At 38.4% G+C, this 19,855-nt stretch overlaps 2 protein-coding genes across 11 annotated transcripts; both read left to right on the top strand.

Moving 5' to 3' along the window:
- Positions 1-4,260: 4,260 nt before the first annotated feature.
- On the top strand, positions 4,261-7,483 carry LOC103703145 (ribosome biogenesis protein NSA2 homolog). 10 transcript variants are annotated; one of them, XR_005513603.1, is made up of 8 exons: positions 4,261-4,378; positions 4,505-4,621; positions 4,716-4,919; positions 5,304-5,411; positions 5,525-5,593; positions 5,801-5,858; positions 6,828-7,031; positions 7,128-7,483. XR_005513603.1 is itself a non-coding variant. In XM_039130724.1 (8 exons), exons 4-8 carry the CDS (start codon positions 5,356-5,358, stop codon positions 6,954-6,956), a joined length of 468 nt encoding a protein of 155 aa, XP_038986652.1. In that variant the 5' UTR covers positions 4,261-4,378; positions 4,505-4,621; positions 4,716-4,919; positions 5,304-5,355; the 3' UTR covers positions 6,957-7,031. The 10 variants fall into 10 exon arrangements, 6 of the variants coding, with proteins under 6 accessions (XP_038986652.1, XP_038986650.1, XP_038986649.1 ...); XM_039130724.1 differs by lacking the exon at positions 7,128-7,483 and adding an exon at positions 6,503-6,781 and having other exon boundaries at positions 6,951-7,031; XR_005513602.1 differs by having other exon boundaries at positions 4,716-5,411.
- A 2,205-nt stretch (positions 7,484-9,688) lies between these two features.
- Positions 9,689-19,317, top strand: LOC103703146 (digalactosyldiacylglycerol synthase 1, chloroplastic-like). The gene is given in 8 exon segments (XM_008785892.4): positions 9,689-10,396; positions 14,359-14,391; positions 15,019-15,106; positions 16,367-16,851; positions 16,975-17,241; positions 17,470-17,819; positions 17,913-18,384; positions 18,386-19,317. Coding segments are annotated over 8 exon segments (2,382 nt in total). The 5' UTR covers positions 9,689-9,781; the 3' UTR covers positions 18,458-19,317.
- Positions 19,318-19,855: the final 538 nt, after the last annotated feature.

The raw sequence follows: 19,855 nt of genomic DNA, 5'->3' as shown, positions 1-19,855 counted from the left end.
CCCTGATCACAAATCCAACTCCTCCAATAACACCATCCAAAGACCGACTACCGTCGAAATTTACTTTGAGATAGCCAAAGGATGGGGGTACCCAAGAAACATGGGCAAATCGGGGCGCTGAAACAGCATAAGGAGTACCCCAGATGCCCCTGATTATCCCAAAAGAAAATCCAATGGAAGCCGCAATAACCTTCCTTGCGCATAGCATCGCTCTGTCCACCACCGTCCTCGGAAGCGACCTTTTCTCCTCAAACAGGCTGGTATTCCTGTCCAACCAAACGTAGTAGGAGGTAGTTCAGTTGAAGGAAATATCGGCGTTCAACTTTGTGTGAGTCGCACGGATAATCGGCATTATATCCTGCCGTGTAAAGTTTGGGGGACGCGTAGGCGTAGCAGCGTTAGGATCGAAGAACCATTTTTTTTTTTTTTTTGGTGAAAACGGCAATTCATATAGCTCTAAGTTGAGTACATCCAGCCACTTTTTGCATGCTAGGAGACTGTGTTGGGCTGCCCCACCGGCGATTGTATGCGACGGTTGCCATGCTGATGGCTAGTGTTTTGTGTCTTTTCTTTGATGGAGCCTTTTCTTAGATGGAGCCTCGCCATCAAACAGCTACATATATCGTTAGTAGTTAGTATGGTGTAAATCACTTCGAGCATATAAGTGGGCTGGGTTGAAAAGAAAGAATTAAAAAATATTTATTCGAATCTGTTTTGGTATCTAAATTTATAGAAATTTGAATATCTGTCTAATATCCGTATTCGTATCTATATCCGCCAAAAAAAAATAGATATGGATAGAGATCGATAACTATCCGATTTGTATTCGAATATTTGATTCTATTTGTAACTCTATTTAATTTAATATAATATTTATGAACTTTTAAGAAAAATAAATGACCACATTAACATGCTATTAACTTGATTTATCATCCACTTAGTTATACTTTTGATTCTATAGTCATAAAGTTTAACTATCCGATTTATATCCATATTTATATCCATATTTTTGATATTTGTATCCGTTTAAAATAAATATGGATATGAATTTTTTTATCCGACTAACATCCGTATCTGTATTTGTCAAATAAAACAAATATGGATATGAATATATTAGTATCCGATCCGATTTCAACCCTAATTGAACATCCTTTATTATCGGAATTCCGTTTGTGGACAACAAAAATCATAACAAATTAGTAAAAACAATAGCTGGTGGAGGGTTTTATTTTTCCTTTTGGTGAACATTGAGTGAGATTCGGGATGTATCTTTTATGCGAAAGAATGATTTATTTTTTGTTGCAATGTTGACTAGTGGATCGCAACCTCCATATATCTCAAAGCATTTTGATCCTCTCATTCATCTACCTACATAATTATCAAGGTAATCATTGTATGATCCAATGGTGGATTCGTGCGAAAAATGGTGAATCCTTCTTTTGATCGAAAAATACAACCCCTATTCCATTGGCTGGAGATATTTATAGCTGATTTCCAACTGATGGTTAGTAATTAATATGATATAAATTAATTCGAGCAAACAATTAGGTTGGATTGAACGTATGTTATTATCGAAATTCCATTTGTGGACTATAAAATCATAGTTAATTAATAAAAACGATTGCTGGTAGATGGGTTTATTTTGTCTTTTGGTGAACATTGAGTGGGATTCGTGTTGTATTTTTCATATGAAATAATGATTGATCTTCTTTCACTGCATCAACCATTAGATCTCATCTTGCACAGTTCTTAAAGCATTCCGATCTTCTCGCTCATCTATCTACATAGATCTCAAGGTGACCTTTGCGTGATCAAATAGTGGATTCATCTTAAGGAAGGTGAATCCTTCTTTAGTGCGAAAGATACAACCCCTGTCCCATTGAGTGAGGGTATTTATAGCTGATTTCTTTATCGAGCTTGGTCCTGCCCTTGTATGAGTATTTGGATGGGCATACATGGCCTGTATATTATAAAAAACTATTTATAAAATTTCAGGAAGCTGCATAAGCCAGCGGAAGAAAGCTTCAGGAAGGATAATGTTCACACAGCCTTCCTGAATTGACATGCACAATCTTCAAATCTTTTATTATTTATACACTAGATGGGAGTCTATAAATGTCATTTAGCTTTAGACAATCTCTAACCCTATCATAGGATGACCTTGCTTTGTTGGAATCTTATATGTTACCATTAGCAAAGACCTTGATGCTTTCTGCAATCATGCATCTTTTAAGTTGGGTAATAGACAATATTCAGTCTTGAGAGGACTCATGGGTTGGATCACTAACTTTGGTTTTACTCTTTGTCAAATTATACCACAAAGCAATCAAGATCAGTATTTTAGTGTTCATGTGGCTTGTTTTAAAAAATAGATTGCATGCAGAGAAAGTTCTTGCTAGAAAGGGTTGGAAAGTTCAGAATGCCCATTATATGAAACAAGAGAGAAGATGGTTACTCATCTATTTCTTAAATCTCCATTTACAAGAAGTATTTAAACATCAATGACAAGGAGCATCAACTTGAGAAGTAGATCATCGAACATGTAGAATCTCAAGATAGCTTGCAGCTGGAGGGAGATTTGATCATGAAGAAGAGCTTAGGAGCAATTGATAATGGCACTATGTTGGCAACTTTGGCATATAAAAAATCCCAAAATCTTCCTCCAAAGAAAATCTTCAATCAATACTGTACTCCAAAAAATAATCTATGCGTTCCCATTTTGGAAAAAAATATATATAGATATAATATTACAAGGGTATAAGAAATTGTGGACTTCTATCTCTCACCTATCAAAAAGTCCCAATGGGAGTACTAAACCCCTTCCTCTTGTAAATATCTCCCATTATATATATTCTCCTGTTTTCACTCTATTTTTCTAACAAATCTTGGAAGTTCCATCTCCATTTTTCCTATTTTCTACAAAAAAATTCAGTACATGTACCATTCATTGCTGTTGCACCATGGTTCTACATTGAGTATGTGAGGATCCATGCAGGCATGTGTTTAGTCCCACGTTGGTTATTCACTGGATAGATTTTGAGTACTTATACAGGATCAAGAAACTCAAATAATATCTTCTGGCTAGTCATTTTGGGTGAGGTTCTGAGTTATTACAGAGTGGCTACATGTCTTACATGCAAGACATTTTCAAGAAGGCTAATAAGCTGGCGGATCAGCCTGACAGTCACAGCATCCTCCACAATAACCACCTTCAATTCAAGAATATATTTTACAAAACTAAATAAAAGGTCTTTTATAGCTCCATTCGCTGGTAAAATTCTTAAAACAAGAATTGGGATCATATTTTTAACAAAGTTGTTTTTTTCTTTTGGTACATTCACCAAAGTTGTTAATTGAATCTTAGCTTCATGCAAGTCGACAAAAACTTCAGGAAGAAAAGTGCTTAAGCACAGTACTCTATTGTTCCTGACATGGCATCCGATGCTTGGCCAACCTACGCGTGAAACCCACTTACTCCCTTGTGCATTGCACGGATATTCACCTACCATGCTGAATGTGAAAAATAAAAAATTAAAGGCTTATTTGGTTGGAAAAAGTTGAATTTTGAAATAAAAATAAGAATAAATAACTTTCATTTCAGTTGGCCGAAAGAAATCTCATTTCTATTTTAATTTCAAAAAAGAAGAATTAGTATGTCCTAATCTTTCAAAATCCAATTTCTATACTCTTTTAGTATTCAAATATCATTCTGATTTCAATCATGAATCAAACGTGCTGGGCTTATGACCGAAATTAAAATAAGAATCGAAATCAAAATAAATTAGAATAAAAATTGGAATGATCATATCCTCCAATGCGTTTCGTTTGTGACTGAAATAAGAATTGGAGTCGAAATAGAAATTGAATATTTGAAAAGAGTAGAAATTGAGGGAACGAAACCTCCTCGAACCAAATGACCAAAATGAATGTTTCTCGTTCCAATTCAAACTTCTTGCAACCAAACGGCAAATATGCCCTCATAAAAATTGGTGCAATCACAAAGGATGGAAGCCTAGAAACATGGGCCTGGGCCGTTTGCCACGGATCGCCGCTTTGCATTCGCTGGGCGCTTAAAGCAGTTTCAGTGTACCTCAGTACCTCAATGAAATAAAAACTTCCCACTCCGGGAATCCGATATTTAGACGGTTCAGATCATAGCGCAGCGGAGAGCAATGCGCATCACCATCCCTTAGAGGAGCCTTCTACAACCGTTAGATCTAAATCGCAAGAGGTACACGCAGAGAAAGCTTCTTATTAAACTCGCCCGCGGATTACGAGAACCTGCGTTCTAACGGCAACCACCGCCTCTTTCTTTGCCGCCCAAAATCTCAAGCACGCTGGCTAGGGTTCTTCCATCTCCCCCAATTCCGTCGCCATGGTGAGTTTCTCTCGATTTCCATCTCATATGAACAAAATTCCAGTCCATCTGATGGAAATTTCTCGTTCTAATTCGTTCCTCTTTTGATATACTTTCTTTGATTCGATTGGTTCTTCCTGTTTATAGCCGCAAGGAGATTACATAAAGCTCCACCGGAAGCGCTATGGCTACCGGCTCGACCGTTTCGATCGAAAGCGGAAGGACGCTCGGGAAGCCCGTGAGCGATTCGATTATGCCCAAAAGGTGCATTTTTTCTTATTATTTTCGACAATTTTCTGATTTTTAGGTCTCTTCTTAACATTTCAATTAATTGTTTACCTGATAAACAGCAACACAGGCTCTTGGTATTAAAGGGAAGATGTTCTCCAAGAAACGGTACGTGAGGACCGCTGCGGATGCGTGTTTAGTCCTACATCGGCTATTTGCCGAGAAGATCTTGGGTACTTATACATGAACCTAAAAAAATACCTTCTGGGTAGCCTTTTTGGGTAAGATCCTGGGTTATGAGATGGTATGCCTAGAAGACGCTGATGAAGAAAATGTAAGTCTTCACTGCAACCCAGAAAATTCACTCTCATTTTGATGAAACTGCTAATAATGTTAATCAGAATAGTCATAGAAGAAATTTTTCTCTTTGGATGACAACACCTTGTCATTGTTGCCTGAAATTTACTAATATGAAAATCATTATGTGGAGTAAAAGTAGTCTCAGGCTACCTTACTGTAGCTGAACAAATCCTGCTTCATATCGATGTTGTCTGTTGTTCTTGCCCCATATATGATGGATCAGATATCATCCCATAATCAAAGTTTTTTGATATATTCAATGATGTTTGATCTGTTTTGCATGCATACAAGAATGGACATGCACGCAAGCAAAACCACATGTTGGTACACTCTTATTTATCCTTCTGGTCCTTTGCAGGCTTGCTATACATTAGTCATTGTCAATAGGTGGAAGGTAGATAAGCCGGTTCATGAGGGAGCTGTTCCTGCATATCTTCTGGATCGTGACATTACGACATGCGCAAAGGTTGCCAAGCCTGTCTTGAATCTTGGATTGTTCCCATGAAATTTTTTGGATCTTTAACTACGATCTTGTCTAAACATATGACATGCAACTTGTATTTGTTTTCTATTTTGCAGGTTCTTAGCAACACTATTAAGCAAAAGAGGAAGGAAAAGGCTGGCAAGTGGGAGGTCCCACTTCCAAAGGTAAACTGCATTGCTGAGATAGTTCTCTCTGTGACATTTTAAAGTATTCTGAGGGGTGTTTTCTTTTAAACACTCTCAAGTGGTTTCAGACTAGATTTCTGAAGGAGAGAAGTAGGCTGCTGTTCCATGGTCCTCTTATGTAGGTTGCTTTGTTTTCTTCTCCTTTCATGTTTAGCTTTTTGAACACCAACATTTCCTCTTTTCTAGGTCAGGCCTGTGGCTGAAGATGAGATGTTTAAAGTTGCTCGTTCTGGCAAGCACAAAAGTAAGTTTCCAATAATTTAACCATATTACTTGCACAAAAAAAAAAAATGAAATGTTTTTCTTTATCCAAAAAAACATTAAATGTTTTTCATTGTTCAACAGGAATTTTGGTCATGGGATCACCATCTTTACATCAACCCCCCCTCAAAAAGTAAAAAAAAGAAGAGAAATTGCACTCATGACCCCCACAAATAAGTACTGAAATGACACTAAATTAGTCCTTTCAAGCCCTTGTTAGTGTTCTCCAAGCAAAGCCTGGTTGATGCCTTTAACCCTTCTTTTATGCACTATGAAATGTCGATGCCATATATTTTTTGTTTTTTGGAATTACTGGTTCCTTGTAGTGCAGATCTGATTTGAAATAGATAGATTTGCCAGTGTCAATGGGATAAATAACCGAACAACCTGAACTCTATGCTGATGGTGGAATCCTCAAAGATGACGTTTCCTTCCAATGATTCTGTCTTGCACAACATGATGGGGTCTTATATTGAAATTCCATGAAGTTGATCTGCCTTTTAGATTTCCTGTTCTTTTCTGTTAAAACCCTTTTGGTAGCTTATTCAAATAATGATGTAAAAGCAATAGTGATAGAAAATTAATTCCCTTTCAAAATGCTGATTTATAATCTTTGTCTAATATAAGCTGAAGATATGCCTCACCATAATGAGAAGGTTTCGATATTCAGCTAAGCAGTGGAAGAGAATGGTCACCAAAGTCACGTGTAGGACCAGAGTTTACAAGAAAACCACCAAAAAATATGAGCGTTTTATCCGTCCAATGGGATTGAAGTTTACGAAAGCTAATGTGACACATCCTGAACTTAAATGCACCTTCAATCCGGGCATAATTGGGATAAAGAAAAATCCAAACGGTCCAATGTACACATCTCTTGGTGCTGTAACAAAGGGAACTATCAGTGAGGTAATTAGATGCACCCTTTTTACTTGTTGGCTGCTTTTCTGAACAGGATATAACTGGTGGGCAGCAGGATTTAGGCTTCCACCCTCTCAGTTAGATAGTCAGAGAATTATTAGAATGTTGTGGACGGTGGCTTCCTTTATAATCTATTTTTTAATTGTGATTTTCAAAGACATGATAGATGTTCACTGTGGAATTTAATGTGAATGTGAGCCAACTTGGTCTTGTTACACCTGGTGGAAAAGTTTCTGGGGCGTTTCTGGGGCGAGAAACTTGTCGCTCGTCAAGAGATATTTGTCATTGTTTTTTTTTTTTTTTTTGAAATTTCTGAAACGTTTACCTCATGCAGGGAAATATGCTCAAGTCACAAATGATCCAGAGAATGATGGTTGTATAAATGTTGTTCTGCTTGTCTGAAGGCTATGACTGCTCTCACCCTTTTTCAAAGCTGTTGATAGCAGCGAGACATATCGGCTAACTTATCTGAAAGCTCAATCCATACTAGGGAAGCCAATGCCAGGTGGGACTCAGTATTTGACATTTGAATCCTGACCAATGCTGAGAGTCAAGTAGCCACCATCTTTACATTGATAGGAAACCTATCTATATGTGCAACGTAAATGCGCATATAGATAGGTTTGAAACTGTAGTATTTGTATAAGAAACTTGTGTTTTCTTTTGATGCAGAGACTGCATCACCTGCAAATGAAGTCTTTTGGATGTCTGCTCTTTAGCCCATCAATCAGAACAAGTCACGCATGTTTTTGATTTTTTTTTTTCCTAGTGATTTCTTCTGATGAAGAGCTGGTGGAAAATATGTCCCAACTTCTCTCTTGTTAATAAACTGCTTATTAACCACTTCACGCTGGGTGGCTGTTTATTGTTCTTGCGATATGTGTTTTAAGGAAAAGAATGGGGCAGGGAACCCAATCCATTTTATTAAAAGATAATTGGCTCAGGACTAGCAAGTACAGAAACGAGAAATGAAAAGAAACCAAAAAGTTACTTTATCCAAGACTAATTTGATATTTTCCTTCATCTGCTCTGGGAGACATAAGGAACTTCTGATGACTTCTTAGTCTTCTTGTTCAGCACACTGGAAGCCTCGAATTCATCCTGAGCAAAATATTCCAAACTTATGATTGAAACCAGGATATCCATCCAGCCCTAAATCTCAATTTGGAGTGGGGATTTCCTGAGATCATCAGTGTCCTTAATGTTGAAGAACTGACCAGAAACTGACCAAACTATTCTGGCAAAGTGGTAGAAAAAGATGTTCAGTGGACCAAACTATTCTGGGTGATTCCAATTACTCTTTTGGAGATTATTCAGCAGTTAGATCTTGTCCATGCTTAAAAAGCTCATTGCAGATCTGACCCCTTCAATGGAACAGGAATGTTCCAAAAATTCTTTCGCCCAGTGAACCTAATGACACCATTCTCAGGAGCATCCGATTCTGAGCCAGGACATCATGTTATAGGTATCCAAGGCTAGGATCAAGCCAACCATATTGGAACCATCCTGAAAAGTAAGCAGAGAGAGACGTGCTCCCTCCACGTAGAAGACAACCATGGAGAAAGCTAGCGGCCCCTGGAATCTCAAAGGTTGAACGAGATGCTTCCAGAGCGCAATTTCTTGTCGACAAGCGGCCGACGGTTAAGATCATAGGATGCTACGCTAAAGATGGAGACTGTTTCTGAGGTGGATATATTGGAACAATGAATTTGTTGAGCTCCTAACAGGGACTTGTCTTTGTCCTTGCTCCGGATCGCTGTGACCCTCGTATATGCTCTTATCCTTAAGATATGAGTTGCTATCCGTTGACAGATCAATCTAATAACATATTTTCTAGACTCAAATATACACAAGCACTATAATTTGTTTGGTTTTCATTTTGTTTAATCACATCCATGTGTTGTTTGATGGGAATGATGGCCTTATTTTGAGAATGATGAGTGAATGATTTCTTTTGATTTGAGTCAATTATTATTATTATTTTTGTTACATCAGCTATTCATACTAATCTCGCATGAGCATAGCCAGTACTGTCAAGAGAGAGAAGACATCTCAGTAAAGACAGAACAAAAGAAACTTTTTGGAATGATGTGCAGTATAAGAGGTAACTCAGGCAGCAGTTCTGTTTGTCTCTTGGTACACGTGCATAATTTGGAAGGCATCACACTCCCTCACTAGCCATCGTATGTCGTCTAGGAACGGATGTTCTGATCTCCTTCTTTTCTTTTTTAGTATCCACTCAATTATCATGGTTGAATTTTCTTAAGGATGATGCTTCCAGCTCTTAACAACTCTTTGAGTCAATTATTTACTAATCCAAGTATTTCACTGTAGAGCAATGCGGCAATAGGATTTGCACCACAAATATGTTGTGGTGACACTGTGATTAAAATTACGTATCTCATTAAAAATCTGTTGTTCAAACTTCCAAACACCAGCCACAACTAGTTTTATGTGCAGGGAAAAAAGCGGACAATAGAGTAGGCAATAGCTGCTGAGTCCCGCATCCACATGCAATGTCTCCAGCCAGTACCTGCACCCTAATTACAGCATCTTCGCATACTTACCCCTCAGGTACAGACAAACATCTTGACGTCCATGTGTATCAATTGCACGTCTTGGCTGCTGTATGCGCGTAGTCTCCGTGTAACGCGCTGGCAGCCGATCGATCATTCCCGAGAGTCCTAATCAAACACTCCGCCGTCCGTCAAATATTCGAATATTCCAGAAACCGACCCCAAAATTTCCCCGCCCAACGAGTTCTCTCCACGTCATCAATCACGCGCCACGCCAGTCGTCTCACCCTCCACGTCAGCACATCTTCACGTGGCTCCCGCGAAATCCCCCCCGGGCCCCACTCACTGCTCCCGTCAATAATCCCCGCCTTCCTGGTCCTCCTCTGCTCCCTCTCTCGCCGCCGTCCCTCTCTTCTCTTCGTCGTCCACGGCATTCCAGAGGAAGCGCGTCCAAGAAACCTGAGGAGCGGACATGGTCAATCTCGGCATGGAGTCGCCTCCGGAGGCGTCGAGCTCGGGCACGGCGGAGAAGGCCTTCTCCTTCCTCTCCAAGGGGTGGCGGGAGGTGCGGGACTTCGCGGGCGCCGACCTCCGGCTGATGCGGGCCAGAGCCAGTGCATTCAAGAACCTTGCAGACCGCGAGTTGGAGAACTTCCTACAGTCGGCGTCGAAGTTCTCGGCGCCGCCGCAGCCGCCAGTTGAAAGGTCGATCCCGGAGCTCGAGTTCGTGAAGCGGATCCAGCCGAAGCTGTCGGAGATCCGGCGAGCGTACTCGTCGCGGGAGTTCAGCCGGAAGGTGCTGGAGAAGTGGAGCCCCAAGTCGACGATCCGGATCGATCTCTCGGGGATCAAGAATGCAATCGTCGCGGAGGTGGATGAGGTGGGAGCGTTTCTGGATCTCAGCAAGGATGGGGTTCGGGGCCGGGGGAGGAAGGTCCGGTGGAAGGGGGTGGAGGAGGGGAAGGAGTGGGAGCCGATTCGGTTGTTGAAGATGAGATTGAAGGAGCTTGAGAGGAAGAGCCAATCGAGCGAGATCTTTGGGAACTTTAAGACCAGCGAGTTCGTCAGGAAAGTGAAATCGAGCCTGGTAAGGCCCTATCTTTGTCTTTAACTAATCTAGTTCTCTTTACGCTTAAGGGTTTTGTTAGTTTGTATGGTGGTCTGGAATAGAAACCTCGTTTTTTGTAGCATTAGAGCTTTCCATTCTTCTTCCTTTAAATGTTAAGAACAAATTGTTTTGGGATCGTTACAATGACATGAAGGTATCGATATCCAGGGCTGTGTGATAAACATCTCTAAAACCACTGAATTTTATTATAGTTTGGATTCCTAGGGTTATCATGTTCCAGTAGAATGATGATACAAATAGAATTTTTCTTTGTTGCAAAACAATTATTCTTCAGTTTCTGTCTAAAGAAATTGGTGATAGTTACATTTTAAATGCAAATCATGCAAATCTAGAGGTTGTTGGACTGGAAGTTATGGAAAGACAATTTTCTGAAAGAGCTGATGTGACATCATCCAGCACCTAACTCACCAACTACAATATGTTTTGTCATGTTTGCATATGAAGTGTCATCTAGGGTATATTTTCATGTTAGATAGATTTCACAGAGGTTATCAGGCTTGCTTAGGTCAATCACTGGCTTTTCTGCACATCTTGAAAAAAGCTTTAGTATCATTCAACCAACTGTCCAATGTTATGTTAGTTTGACTCCATTATTTGACCAGGTTTCCACCTTTTCTAGTTTCATAAAAGCTATTAAACATTGCATCCAATACAACTTCCATGTGTCAATATCAATAAAGCTTATTATATTACAGAAATTGGCTGTTGAATAACGTCTAAGAAATCTTCACTGAATGGTATTGATTAAGTAATGTCAAAATATGGAAAGATCTATTCATCAGTTGCTTTAAATTGATGTTTGCTTACATACATCGTTGGAAAAAACTGATGGGTGGGATTTCGGTGTAATCCACTCTCATGTGATGCATGGAAGCCCTTTTTGGGAGTCTGAAAATATGCTGAAAGCTATGCATCTTTTGTTTGCATTAATGAAACCTGCTGGTTTATTCACTAAGTATGTTGTTATTATAGAGTGACCAGCAAAAAAGTTCCTTCAAATTATATATATATATATATATATATATATATATATATATATATATATATATATATATATATCTCTATGTATATACGTGTATGCATGTGTGTATATGTGTGTGTGTATATGTATATGTGTATGTGTGTGTGTGTGTGTGTGTGTGAGCATATTTGTGAGTATAATAAACTTAATAGGCTATTAATCTTTATTTTTCGTTGCCTCTTATTAGCAAAGAGTCTAAAGCTATTGGTTGGGAAAATGAGGCTGGGTAAGGAGGAACTTTTCGCATTCTTGAGGTAAGGGATGGAGCCAGGATTATAACACTGAGGCGCCAAGCAAAAAAGAAAATCATGGACTAATACAACACAATCATACTAATGTTTCTATAAGTATTAATTGGAAATGGTTTAAAACCATCATGAGCCGCTATAATATTACAACAAACCTTTAGTAGAATAAAAGAAGTAAAATAATTCAAGAATTTATATAATGATTATTACTCAGACCATGCTATTTAAATATGACAAGTTTATAATTAGATAAGAAATGTCTAGGACTTGGTTGACAAGCTAGTAGAAGAGTCAGTTGATGTTGTTTCTAACTTCTAAATTTTAGAAAATATTCTATTTCATATGCAACGATGATTTTTCTATTTTATAATGTTAACAAATCCAAACATTTTTTTTTTCTCTCAAAGAAAACTAATCCAATTAATAATTTTTGATTGTCAGTCCCATGCTTACCTATGTGGGAATGACAGCTGTTGTAAACTAATCTATTTTTAGGAATGGGCAAAGGAGAACCAGAAAGGGGGAAAAAGAAAAATAATTGTTGGCTCTTGGCCTTGATAAATTTGTATAGTAGAGGACAATTCACCTTTAAGGGATATTGAAATAAGAAGAGAACGATCATGAGGAAAAAAATGAAAAACAAAGGGGAGTTAAGATATGTACAATTCAGTGAAAAATAGAGCCATGGATCTTGCTGTTGATATTTTTTTTTCTTTGCAGAGGGGGGGGGGGGATGTTGTTAAACTTTATATTTGACTCTTTCGATAGGCTATTTAATACTTCATTTGATAAGAAGCTTGCTTCTTATCTGATTAGAATTTTAAATGAATTGCCAAAATAGGTGAACGAGTCCTACCTTCCTAAAGTACCATCAAACAAATGATCCTCATTCATAGATCTGGTTGAATGCTTGTTAGGATCCATAATTTAGAGAAGCAATGTAATGTGATTAGGATTTTGGGTTAGGAGACCATGGTTAAGAGTATATGGAGAACCTTTGGGGGGGTTGTGGCCCCTCAACTCTCTCCTCCCTTGAGGTTGTTAAAATATCTTCAGATAATTGGAGGGGTGATGGAATATTAAGTTGCTTGTTTTGTTTGTATAGTAGGGTCAAGTTCCAAGCCATTGTATGGACGGTTACTCTGTGGTTAATGCTAATGAGGATCTCTGAATGCAAGGGTTGAAGTGGATGGTGGTTTCCTATTCTGTGATTTAGAGGCATACATAGCTAACCACAATTTACCTTGTGAGTTGTTGTTGACTGCCTTGGTAATTGTATCCCTTTCTTGTTTTTGTTTAGGAATGCCTATGAGCAGCTCATCATGTGGATTTCACCCTGAGGATGAAAACAGTTTGCTAGCAAAACGCTCTGCACGATGTAGTGGTCGTGTAAAACTGAAGAAATATAAGCATGGATGCAATGAGCTGGGGATCTCAATGTCATAGATATGACTTTCAGGGTAGAAGGTTTAGGGTCCATATCTTAGAAACATATTCTTTTTTCGGTTGCACCCTGCAGGTGGATATGTTCCTTTTGTTTAGCACCCATATTTACGATGGAGATGCCCTTGTCTTGATATGTATTTTTTTAATTATCGGAATAATATCACATTAGGAAAGAGTACCTACCGTATGTATGGCCAAGTTAAAGAGACTATTGTGATAGTGATCGTGGCTTTGTTTTTCCTCATGCAATTCAGCTCGAGTATTCTTGACCCTTTTGAACAATCACTTTGTATCGAGGTATGCCATCTTTATACCAGGCCTTGTACAGGTGCCACTCTATTATTGTGTCTGTATGTCCAGTACGGCGGCTGGTTCGGTATACCGAGTGTCGGTATGCCTCTCCATTCCGCATACCAGAACCAAATCAGTGTGGTACGATATGCCTCGTACCACCTGGTTCAGACCTTACTTTGTAAAAAAAATTGCATATATGTTTTTCAATTAAATGGCAATATGATATGAACTTGTAATTGCATATGAATGCATATATACGTAAATAAAAAACTTACAAGACAAATGCATGCGTATTGGTGTATGTTCTTTGTATTGTGGTGCTTGAGATTTATGAGTTTTTGTGGTTAAACCAGCATTGGTGTCGCCATGTGGCGCCTATATCTGGCTAGATATTGGCAGTATGGTAGTAGGTGCTAAATATAGAAGCACTCTCTGCAAGGTTCTCTTCTATTTCTCTTCTTTGTCCTCTTTAATTGTTATTCTCTCTTAATCTCACATTCATAAACACACCTTGGTACCAGTCAGTTTGAAACATTTTCCTTTAAATTTCATCCTTCCAGATATTCAAGCTCTAAATGTCACTTGAGATTTCAGCTTGTGGGATTTGGCCATATTTTTTTATTGTTCTGGGAAATATTCTAGGTTATGCTGAAGAATTTTGTTGAAAGTGAATATGACTGTAACCATCATGTTAACACATTTTCAATAAGCTATAACATAGTGCACTTTCTCCATGCAAGCATCCCAAGAGCACAAAAACATAATGCATGAGCTATTACAAGGTCACCAGTGTTTCAATATGATCCTCCCCTCTCTAATTTGTGCTTTTTCTCTATGAAATTGTATATTGCTGCATTTGAAAGGAAAGTTTTCAAGTTGTTTACTTACTTGCTTATGTGTTTCTGTTGCAGAGATCAATTTGCAAGGAACCTCAAGAATCAAAGGTTGGTTGTAAATGTCTTTATCATCAGCACTATTTTTAGATAGACATCAGTTTTCAGATTCACAAGTGAAATTTCACGGGGCTTATACTTAAGATTTGATATGCTCTCCTAGTTACGTTTTATGACTTGGATCTATTCTCTTCTTGCTGCTGTAGATGTAAAGAAACATGGGCAGGCAACTTAGCCTCTTTTCTTACAACTTCTCCTAATAATTTAGATTATAAGCTTGAGGTTTCAATTATATATTCTACAAGTGGTGAGAGATGTATTGTTTGGATATTAAGATTTGATCACAATTTGCAACATGGTTAATCTATTCTCCTTGAAAAACAAGAATTACTTCATCTGATCTCTTACAGCAAGCTAATACTACATCTTGGCTCTTTGGACGGCAGTTTGTTTAATGACATTATCGTCTCCGTCATATTTCATGAAAATCAAGTGCTGTACCTACTACCGGAAATTTTAGTGGCGATTTTTTTATTTTGTTAAATTGAATGAGTGTGGTGCCTAAATATATAGATACATTTGATAATCAGTGATTGTCTGTATGCATATACTAATGCTTATTCGTGCACAGGTTTAGTTATCGTCTTTATGCATATACTAATGCATATTTGTGCACAGGAAGTTCCACCTCTGGATCTACCTGAACTTTTGGCAAATCTGGTTAAGCAATCTGGGCCATTGTTGGATCAAATTGGCATAAGACGAGGTACAATGAACTTGTCTCTGAAAACCTTATTTGTGACTTGTTGCTTATGACTGTTGGCTGACACTGCTAAAAGACCTAATATCTATAGCTTATCCTGTTTGAATAATCCACATCTTAATTTCTTTCTGTATATTTAAAATTACAAGATACCCAATTCACCAGTTAGCTGTTGATCTCTGATACTTGGTCTCCACCACTTATATCTTACAACCATGATATATCAATAAGTAGATAATATTGTCACATCTGCTAACTTGACTTTCTCGTTCATTTTTTATTGTAATTATGAGCACACGATATCCTCTCTATAGTTAAAATGCGTGAGTTTGTGATGGTATGATCTAAATATACAGGTCAAGCAATGATCTCTAGAGAAAGTATTCGCAAATCTTTTTCTGCTATCTTGCCATTTGACATATTTTTTTGCCTTCTCTAATTGTTGTAAATCAGTTTGTCTGATTTGTATTTGCTTCACCTGTTCATGAGACTCAGAACTATGAGCCTTAGGCCCAAGTTGTTGGATTTCTTACTGGTTTATTTGAAACATTATTGTGATCCTGACTCTATCAATAAACTCATGGATGTGAATTTCTTGGCAAAATCCTCATGCCTCTGAAATGTTTTGGTCTTTAATTTTCCACCCAACAGCACTGAAGAATGTCCGTAATGATACAACCTTCAGGTTTTAGAATCATCTTGTGTTTTATCATACAGACTGGGCCATTTTATAATGAAATATTCTTGATTCTGTTGAATATTTCACTGCCTAGCCAGTTTCACAGAAAGATATGGCACCTAGGGCATACACATCTTTCCTCTTACCACATCTTACTTTCACTTGTCTTGTTCTCTGTATGTGTGAGATTCTTTGTTTTGTCGTTACATAGCCAATTAGAGCTGCATTGTCACATGCCATCTGTTATTGATGATAGTTTATGCCACTATTTCTTAGTAGTTAGATGAAAGCACAAAGATAATTGATCTTCAGATCAAGTCTCGTCACTGCCTGTATTGAAGTTTGAGGCATGAGTTTCATTAAAAATTTAGAATCCAGGAAATTTCTCCTTCATATACTTATAAAAGCATATGTACATTACTCCAGATATTCATGTCTTCTGACTGGGTTGCATGAGGAACTTGTGCTTTTATTGAAATTTTGGCTTTACTTTGGAATTTTTTGTCTAGATCTGTACAAGTATGTGCTTATTCTAAAACAATATGTCATATGATCTTATCCCATAGAACATTTTATTTCTGTAGATATATGCGACAAAATAGTTGAGATTTTGTGCAGCCGATGCAAAGATCAGATCTTATGTCATTCTCTTTCTGAGAAGGAAGCATCCTTAATCGGAAGTGGGAGCATCACTGATGAACTTGATTTAAGGATAGCCAGCGTGCTCCTAAGCACAGGGCATCACTATGATGGTGGCTTTTGGACTGACCATAGTAAGTGTGACATCGCAGAAAAGAAGCATCATGTTGCAATTGTGACCACTGCCAGTCTCCCATGGATGACTGGAACTGCTGTAAATCCACTATTTAGAGCTGCATATTTGGCTAAATCTGCAAAGCAAAATGTAACATTGGTGGTCCCTTGGCTATGCAAGTCAGACCAGGAACTGGTTTATCCTAACAGCATTACTTTTAGTTCTCCAGAAGAGCAGGAAGCTTTCATACGAAATTGGCTGGAGGAAAGAGTTGGTTTTAAAGCAGATTTCAAGATCTCTTTTTATCCAGGAAAGGTAGCTCTGTGTGTGTGTGTGTGTGTGTGTGTGTGTGTGTCCAATGGAAATATTTGTCATGCACTTTTCATGCGAATTTTTGACAAAGTCTGCTTATTTAACATGTACTTTATTTGGCTTCAGTTCTCAAAAGGAAGGCGGAGCATCATACCTGCTGGCGACACTTCACAGTTTATTCCCTCCAAGGAAGCCGATGTTGCCATACTGGAAGAGCCAGAGCACCTAAACTGGTACCATCATGGAAAGCGTTGGACTGATAAGTTTAATCATGTTGTTGGTGTTGTTCACACAAATTACTTAGAGTATATCAAAAGGGAGAAGAATGGAGCTATCCAAGCTTTCCTGGTCAAGCATATTAACAACTTGGTCGCGAGAGCGCACTGCCATAAGGTCTCATTTCTAAATCTTCTGATGATTCTATCATGTATTGCTTCTATTTCATTTATGATAGTAACTATTTGAATGGTCTGATATGTTTAGTGTGGGGGAATTGGTGGTACTTTCTTTTGCTGGACCATGCAATACTATATTATATAAATAATAGCATATTGCACAACATGAAGTGAATTGAGTAGGATATTCTTATATTTGAACTAATCAATGATGTTTGTCATGCAGGTTTTGCGTCTTTCTGCGGCAACGCAGGATCTACCCAAGTCTGTTATCTGCAATGTTCATGGTGTGAATCCCAAATTTCTTGAAGTTGGAGAAAAAGTAGCAGCCGAAAGGGAGCACGGACAACAGGCATTCTCAAAAGGAGCGTATTTTCTGGGAAAGATGGTGTGGACAAAAGGTTATAAAGAATTAATAGATTTGTTAGTGAAGCACAAAAATGAATTAGAAGGTTTCAAGTTAGATGTGTATGGAAATGGAGAGGACTCACATGAAGTTCAATCTGCTGCCAAGAAGTTGGACCTGAATCTCAACTTCCTTAAGGGAAGGGATCATGCAGATGATTCACTTCATGGGTAATGTTTGCATAAGGAAATTACCTTGCACATATTGTTGCATTTTTCTTCTCCATTAATTATTGATGCTATTATTTGGTTGTGTATTCACAGGTATAAGGTTTTCATCAATCCTAGTGTCAGCGATGTCCTCTGCACGGCAACAGCTGAGGCTCTGGCTATGGGGAAGTTTGTTGTTTGCGCAGATCACCCATCAAATGATTTCTTCAGGGCATTTCCAAACTGCTTGACTTACAAGACATCAGAGGACTTCATTGCTAGAGTGAAAGAAGCAATGGCCAATGAACCCCAACCTCTCACTCCTGAGCAGAGATATAACCTATCGTGGGAGGCTGCAACCCAGAGATTCATGGACTACTCCGAGCTTGACCGAGTGTTGAGTAATAACAATGACGAGTCCAGGGAAGGAGGCAACAACATCAAGGATATTAAGAAATCAATTTCAATGCCAAGTTTATCAGATCTTGTCGATGGGGGATTGGCATTTGCTCATTATTGTTTCACAGGGAGTGAGATCCTGAGGTTATCTACAGGAGCAATACCAGGTACACGTTATTATAATAAGCAACACTGCATGGATTTGCACCTCCTGCCACCTCGGGTACAGAACCCTGTATATGGCTGGTAAACCCCTGTGACAATATCCTACAGTTTATATACTGTTTCACCTAGTTAGGCTGGGAGCTTTCCCAAAGCTATGTGCATATGATGATATCATAATCCTTTTGACTTCCATCGCTGTGCGTCTTCATCCATTTCTCAAAGCTGTTATGCAAGGAAGCAATACCATGAGATTACTGATTCTTCACTCACGCTGGTCATTTTAGTGAATCATACTTCAGAAAAAGTGGCATGCTTAAAAGTGAATATGAACTGCAACATAGGAAAACAAATGGAAGTTGCGACGGAAATCATGTGAATAATACTTATTCAGCTGGCTATGGTGAACTGCGGAAATATGCATGAAGTTTTGGTGGCTGGTCGTCTTGAATCCATTGCATCCTTGTTGGCCAGTTAAGCAATTCAAAATCTCAAGTTTGAAATAACAATCTTTGAGGTAGGGTTAAGTTTGTCTGAGGTTTGGCTCTTTGCAGTTCTCACATGTTGGTCTATCATCAAAAAGAGAGACTGATGCTGCGTGATGGATATATTGACTTCTGAAGCATCAGCTTAGGGTGCAGAACGGCAGAAATAGAGGACCTGAATCAAGCTGCTTTCTCTGGTGAATAACTTGAGAGAAAACTCTCTGCAGATGTTGAGTTACAAGTTCTTAGACTCTCATTTGATGAAGGGATTGTGCTGCAGGAGCTTTGGTACCATATGAGTAATCATTGTAAATGTATGATGTGGTAGCCACTTCTTTGTATCTATTATCTGAATTTTACCACTGCCACTTCTTTATTTTTCATCTGTAACGGCATTGGCGCCTAATGTGCTTGCCAATGTGAACCGTTGAAATAGCTATTTCTGTTTCTTTTTTATCAAGCCGTCTTAGTTATGATTCTTCCTTATGTTCGACCGGTGGAATTTTTGTATATTAAAAAATTTTGTATAGGAAAAAAAGAAAAGGAGGCTACATTTCAGGAAAATCATTCTTGGCTACATGATCCGTGGGCTGATTGTTTTCCTTTCACCTTTTGTAAACCTTCTTCTCATCTTCCTCCCTACAAAACATTTGGGTTAGTTATAGCTTTCAAATGTCAACTAGGGAGCCAAGCAAAAGGCAAGGAAGATTGCTTGAATCATGTTCTGAAAGAGTCATAGCTGGTTGGTTAAATTGTAGGTCTTATTAAAAGTTAATTTGGAATGCCCATCCCTCAATGAATTTGGTTTGCGGCCGGAATTGGATTCAAATACTAAAGGAGAGTAAGGATTAAATTTTAGAGGAATTGGCACATTTTCATTCCCTTCTGAAATCAGAATAGAATGAATAGCTGAAATTAGAATTACTTATTCTTATTCCCATTTCAGAGTCCAACTCCTTCCAACCAAATATATTCTAAATCTGCGGTCCCAATATCACTTTAGTCAAGGCT

Source organism: Phoenix dactylifera, chromosome 10 (genome assembly GCF_009389715.1).
Source record: "Phoenix dactylifera cultivar Barhee BC4 chromosome 10, palm_55x_up_171113_PBpolish2nd_filt_p, whole genome shotgun sequence".
Classification (NCBI taxonomy): Eukaryota; Viridiplantae; Streptophyta; class Magnoliopsida; order Arecales; family Arecaceae; genus Phoenix; species Phoenix dactylifera.
Note: the sequence above shows the minus strand (reverse complement) of the source record. Positions and strands in the feature narration are given on the sequence as shown.